The sequence below is a fragment of the Clytia hemisphaerica genome, unplaced genomic scaffold (assembly GCF_902728285.1).
Source record: "Clytia hemisphaerica strain Z4C2 unplaced genomic scaffold, Clytia hemisphaerica genome assembly, whole genome shotgun sequence".
NCBI lineage: Eukaryota > Metazoa > Cnidaria > Hydrozoa > Leptothecata > Clytiidae > Clytia > Clytia hemisphaerica.
Genome location: NW_027104338.1, coordinates 2,826,059 through 2,832,766, shown reverse-complemented (window position 1 = coordinate 2,832,766; position 6,708 = coordinate 2,826,059). Strand labels below are relative to the sequence as shown.

Genomic DNA, 6,708 nt, shown 5'->3' with positions numbered 1-6,708 from the left:
AATCCATTTCTCAACAAATAAGGAATTATTTCCTGCAATGATTTAATTGAAATCTTGATTCCTTCATATGTTGGTAAAGAAATAAACATATTGTTCCTTTGAGTCTGGGTAAATTCGCCTGGTCTCTTTGCAATATTTTGTTTCCACTCGTCAAGATATGCAATAAAGGAATTCAGCCAATTAAAACGTACATCATCTTCGCTTTCATATTTTTTCAAGAATGGTTTGATCTTCTTTTTGCTTTGCTGGGTGTCTTTGACGTTAAAACAATCAAAGAACTTGTCGAATTGGCGACAAAAGAGAGCTGTTTCTTTTGCTCCTGGTGGACCATATACTTGTAAGCTGACACAAGTACTTTCGCTCAAGACACTGGCTGCCAACAGGGGGGGGTCAAGCAGTTAGTACAAGACATCATGCCGGTTAGTACCGTGGTGGTATACCTACAAAATTTTCAAAAATCAGTTAGTACTTGATGGTACTAAGTGACTGCTAGGGTGGTGTCAAGTAAAAAATCTAGGAAAACAGTTAGTACAAATGAATACTAAGTGCTACTTTTTTACCTTTTCTAGAAAAATATTAAAAATAAATACTAAAAGCAATCAGGGAAATCCCCCTCCATAAGAGAAATCAAAGAACCTAAGACATTTAAGTCTTCCCCTTTGGAGTTTGTTTGGTATTACCCTTTAGTTAAACACTATATCAGGGGAATTCCCTAACTATAGATTGATAAATAAAAGAAAAAAGTCAGATCGATTTTGAAATTGTAAAAGTTCGTAATCTTGTTCTTTATAAATCATGAAAAAGTATTTTTTTCTGCCTTGATTGAACGCTACATATTATGTTTATGTTTTTGGTTTACGGTGTTTCATTATTGTATCAATTGAGAAGTACTTCGTTATTTGAAACTCTTGTACATATATCGCTGTACAGCGTTGTGTTAAAATAAAATTTTTGATTCATTTTAATTCATCATACCAAATCAATAACTGTTTCAAAACAATTTTGGGAACATGGTTTGACAAAAAGTAAATATCACACTCTCGTTTGATAGGTTTTAAGGGGTGGTCCTTAGTGAATTTCCTTTGAAATCACTTAGTATATTTCATACTAACTGTCAAAGGGTGGTGGTGTGGCCTCTTTCCTCCAAAGAATCACTTAGTAGGCATGATGTCTTGTACTAGCTGCTTGACCCCCCCCTGCTGCCAATTTGACATTCATCACTGAGTACGAGTTCAGCATAACGTGTTCTGTCGTAAGATGCGTGACGGATTTTAGGCCATACTCGAGGTCTTCAAAGAATAAATCCTTTATGTGTTTCCAAAATAGGTAACATTCTAAAAAGTGAAATATAGTTTTTAAAATTTTTATGAGAACAATTTGATAAACACAATGTCAGGCTAAAAAACACTAAAAAAATTCAAGAACAATTCTGAGCCTGGAATTGGAACTGTCTATTTTTAAGTAAAATAAGGGCTAAATCAATGAAATTAGGGTACAAACCAAGAAGTACCCCCAAATAGCCTAAATTAAAGTTTACGAGCTATGTTTACGTACCGTTATTCCACATATATCTTCCAGAAATATCGTTTCCTGACTTCCATAATGCATTACGTGCTGTCTTGATAAGATGGGGTGGGTCAGCAATAAAATAGATATAACGATCTGGTGCATACAAGTTCTTTGTTCGGTAAGTTACATCAGTACATTTCTCATCATCAACACCCTGAAAAAGTTGAGTGAGAAAATCATGGTTAAGGACAGTAAATCAGACTATTTGAACTAAAATTAGAGCACTCCTCTACGATTTCATAGAAAACTTCAAAGATTTCCCCACCAAAATCAAATAACCAAAAGACAGGTCCTTAAAATTTACACACTTGTTTTAAAAAGAACTTATAAATTTGACCTAAACAAATGTCTTAAAAAGGGCCAAAGTTAGAATAATGAAAATTCCAATAAAATAGTTCTTTTAAAGATGAAAAACAAGTGAAGTGAACTCAAACCTTGTTCATCTTTATGAATTTTCGATTTGTTGAGGCACCATCTGAAACAGTACAAATAACTTTCAGCTGGCAGGATATTTCCAAAATTGCAACACATTTCCAAAAGAGCAAGTGAATTTGTGCTGCTGAAGCTCCATCAGTTGCAAAGTTAGCAAAACTAAACGACAATTTGTTCTTAATGCTTTTCACCAGAAATACCATTACGTGAGAGGCTAACTTTTCCCTATCTGTGATAGTGCTTTCGTTCATGCTCTCATTGCCAAGATCAAGGAATCCAATCAGTTCACCACTGCTTCGGTCCCATACCAGGTCTTCCTGTACTTTCATCTCGTCAATTACAATACTAACATATTTGTCAGCAGAAGAAAAACCAGCTGTCATTTCCGCAAGGTCTTTTGTAATCTGAGGATTAAACCCATGTTCAGGTTTGACATAGTTACGATATTGTCTTAAAGTTCTCTGAGAGGGTAACACCAAGACACCGGTGCCATTTTCAAGGTCAAGTTTCAATTGTTTGTATGCTGCAGATGACTTTGCACATATATTGAGACAATATTTAATGATCGCCGGGTGGTATCTGAGTTGCTTTTTGTTCGTACAGCGGATATATTTCATTTGCTCAGTCCAAAAAAGTCGCATGAAAGGTGTAATGTTCTCTTGGGGAACTCCATCAAAAATTTTCATCAAATCATCACTGAGATCTTCTTGAACATCAACAGAGTTTTTATGCAGAGCCTCTTGTAATTGTTTTGTCAATCTATCGTTTTCAGCTTTCAATTTCTTATTTTCCTGTCTGGTGGCTTTAAGAGTCAACACTACTCGTTCTTTTGATGTCACAGACAGAGGAGCAAAGTTTGATGCTGGTGTCTCAGATACTTTCCTTTTCTGACCAATTTCAAAGCGTAGTTTCATTTCAAATTTACTGCATTCTGAACATATTTCTTTATTTTTCAACAAAATATGACACTTTTGTGACCTTTTAAATTCATCTTGATGCAATGGATTGCTACCCAGAGTCTCTTCAAATTTAAATTTCTTTGGAATCACATGGTGAGTAACATGATGGGCTTTCTGAAATTCGACCAAATTGATCCCTGAACATAGAAGAAAAAGCATAGAAATTTTTAGACTTCAAATAAGTACTAAATCAAATTTAATAACCTACCATCATTGTATACTTCTCTACATGCCAAGAAAATCTTTTAGAATGACAGTATATATAATAATAGTCTAGGCCTTTTATGATACCAGTACAAAAAAGTTATTTTAAATTTTATACCTTTACAAAGATGATAGCTTTCCAAAACTTGAATATAATCGGACAAGTAAATGTCATTTAAGGAATCAATTTCTTTCATAATTGGTGATTCCTTTGGCAGCAACCAGCCATAGCAACGTAGATTGATGCTCAAGTCTGTGTTACTGTTGATGAATATTTGGAAGGCCGGTATGGATAGACTTTCATCCTCCTTGACGACTTCAGTCAGCTGTTCATGATGGGTAATTTTCCAGCCACGAGGGAGCTTCAATTTGTCAGCTCTTTTGACAAAATCTTGGAAGTTTTTATATTTCTTATCAACAATACTACCCTGATCATTGGACTGCTGGTACTGATCTCGTTTCTGTCTGTATTGATGTCGTTGATCGCTGTGGTGTGTCTGCTATGGGTAGTGACTTTTGAGGGAGATTTTGGGTTGGTAGAGGATAAGCTTCAGCTTCAGCTCTGAGTTCTTTTCGTGAAGGATCTGAGGGAAAAATTGAAATACTTTTATAATATTTATCTTAGGTATTAAAGGTGAAACCTAAAACTGATCATGCACTTGTATGAATTTTCATACTTTTGGATTATTTATCGTACTTAGATATTGTTAGACCAACCCAAGACATTATATGTTGCATCATAACTTCATTAATATTTGTAGATTTATTCATCTATACTTACAATGATACATATCTTCTTCTCTGAAATGTCTTTCACAGATGAAGATTGTGTTTTTTTTCAACTTTGTTCTTAAAAAACCGCATCAGCAACCCTGTCTTTTGTAATCGAATTAATCATATCGGATCTCCATTGAGCAAATCGATCATTTTTTGCAGTGGGGAGCCGGAACAATGAAAGACCGTGTTTTCGACATGTACTACAACCAAAGATTGCACAGTGGGCCCCATTTCCACGACCAGGCATTTTGAAAGACAATATTCTTCTTTCACTTTCACAGATACAGTTGATTCACTTTTTATATTCACTAGTTATGAAAGAAAATATAAACAAAGTTCAGACTATGTAATATGCTAGCCAACTAGCCATTATAATAGTCATATATGAGAAAGTTTACTGTTGAATTTTACTTGCAAACAGGTCTCTTCTTAAAAATATTTTCACACTAAGGCAGTCAAACTGTTTTAAAGAAGAGCCCTGGGTTAAATCTCACAAAAAAATGCACCATAAGCTTTATAAATTAGAGGAAGAAAACATCAAAATGGATCAAAGAACTAATCATCTTCTTTAACTCTAGTATACTTGACATTGTGACACAAAAACACCTAATATCGTTTATTCTTTCTTGATCACCACTTCAAACAGCTTATGAAATGAGTAAAAAACCTTTCCAGACATTCAAAAAAATCAAAACAGATGAATTGAACTTTCAAACCCAGTTAAACATCCAAAAATACAGACTATATTCTTCCATTTTCCCACTCTTTCCCGTCGCCATTTTGGTTTGTTTACAAAATGTACCCACCACCCGCGGACTGGGACCGAGTAAAATCGAGATGAATAAGCTAGAACAATGTGCCATTGTTCGATTCCTGACTATGGTAATTTTCTTGTGACTATGGGGCCATAGCAGCGGCAATGAGGCCGATTCTGAAAGTGAAAACTTTGAACGAGATATGAGGCAAATAGTAAACTTGATGAGGACTTTTAACCCATACATGTATGAGCCAGAGAGGGAAGTTTCAGATACTTCGAACGAAAGCTCTTCTGAAGAGAGCACCGAGGAGAGAACTTCCTCAGAGGAGATTGGTGCCACAGCAGCCCCTGACATAGGATTAAGAGTCGGCAATCTTGATTGGTGTAAATGTGAGCATTGTCGGGTCGAGACAAGGGAAATAGACTGTCTTTGCTGTAATGAAGTGGATGCCTTGAATAGCAAATTTGATGCAGAACAACCACTGGATTGCATTACAGGCTCAGAGGAATTCAAAATGTTGTGCACAAATAAAACGGTGCTTAAAAATGTACTTGTGGCTTTTCATGAGACCAAAGGAGATCATTTGGAACCAACACCTACAAATAAATCTCTAAGATATGCTGCCTATAAGCAATTTATATGGTGGGTATTCAACTATTTGGGGAGTGGTCAAAGAAGAGTCATCCCGTCTTGTGCTCTATGGTTGATACGATCACTTTTTCCAGAGGCAGACGAGAATTACACAAAGTACTCTGAAGGGAAGAAAGACTAATTATACAGATTGTTGATACTTTATCATGATAGGATATATGATTGTTATATGGTTATATGGGCTTATGATACTTTGCGCAAAGTAACGGAATTTCGTTCCGTCTTTTTCTCTTTTCTCTTTTTCTTAAATCAGGGGGTAATGTATATCTGCAAAAATTGATCTTGTTTATCAAAAATTGTTAAACAATTTTAAAAAGATTTTTCTTATAAGAAAATCAATGGATTAAGATTCAAGACTTCTCCTGTAAGATTTCTTTTCTGCTCTATTTATCAAAGAATCAAAAAATATTTTATTGAAAAAAACTATAAATTTTCAAGCTACAGATTATAGCCAAGCTTTGCGCTATTTCATAGAATGAGACAAAGAAGTTAGACGTTCTTTACAACTTGATATTTAGCGAAATTCCGTCGTATATCAATAAACTCTGAAGCCATTTTACTATTTGATCGCAAGAGACAGGGATGTAAGACTTTGTTTACAACTAGATATTTAGCGAAATTCCGTCTTATATCAATAAACTCTGAAACCATTTTACTATTTGATCGCAAGAGGCAGGGATGTAAGACTGTTTACAACTTGATATTTAGCGAAATTCCGTTTTATATCAGTAAACTCTGAAGCCATTTTACTATTTGATTGCAAGAGGCAGGGATGTAAGACTTTGTTTACAACTAGATATTTAGCGAAATTCCGTCTTATATCAATAAATTCTGAAACCATTTTACTATTTGATCGCAAGAGGCAGGGATGTAAGACTGTTTACAACTTGATATTTAGCGAAATTCCGTTTTATATCAGTAAACTCTGAAGCCATTTTACTATTTGATTGCAGGAGTCAGGGATGTAAGACTTTGTTTACAACTTGATATTTAGCGAAATTCCGTCTTATATCAATAAATTCTGAAGCCATTTTACTATTTGATTGCATAAGACAGGGATGTAAGACTAATGAACCTTCATTTATAACTTGATATTTAGCGAAATTCCGTCTTGTATCAAAAAACTTTGAACCCAGCCCCACTGGAAAATTTGGTAAAAATTTCGTCTCCAGTGGGAAAATACCCTGAAACTTTAGCCCCACTGTGAAATTGACTTTGATTTCATACCAATTCGAAATTCATGTTTAAAAATTGCACTCCAAACCCATCCCCAGTGGATTTTTTAACCTTGGAACAATACATTTTCTATCCCCATTGGGGTTTTCAATAGGAATTTTTATCCTCACTGAGGAAAAAGT

The 6,708-nt window shown here is 34.9% G+C and overlaps 2 protein-coding genes across 2 annotated transcripts; one reads left to right on the top strand and one right to left on the bottom strand.

Moving 5' to 3' along the window:
* LOC136817874 (uncharacterized) lies at positions 1–3,712 on the bottom strand. The gene is made up of 4 exons (XM_067074207.1): positions 3,283–3,712; positions 2,004–3,097; positions 1,555–1,723; positions 1–1,334 (listed from the first exon to the last, which is right to left on the bottom strand). The coding sequence occupies exons 1-4, from the start codon at positions 3,359–3,361 to the stop codon at positions 1,156–1,158; spliced, it is 1,521 nt and encodes a 506-aa protein (XP_066930308.1). The 5' UTR covers positions 3,362–3,712; the 3' UTR covers positions 1–1,155.
* Positions 3,713–4,940: 1,228 nt separating this feature from the next.
* On the top strand, positions 4,941–5,471 carry LOC136817890 (P2X purinoceptor 7-like). Its single transcript, XM_067074222.1, has one exon. It carries the CDS (start codon positions 4,941–4,943, stop codon positions 5,469–5,471), a length of 531 nt encoding a protein of 176 aa, XP_066930323.1.
* The last annotated feature ends 1,237 nt before the right edge of the window (positions 5,472–6,708 follow it).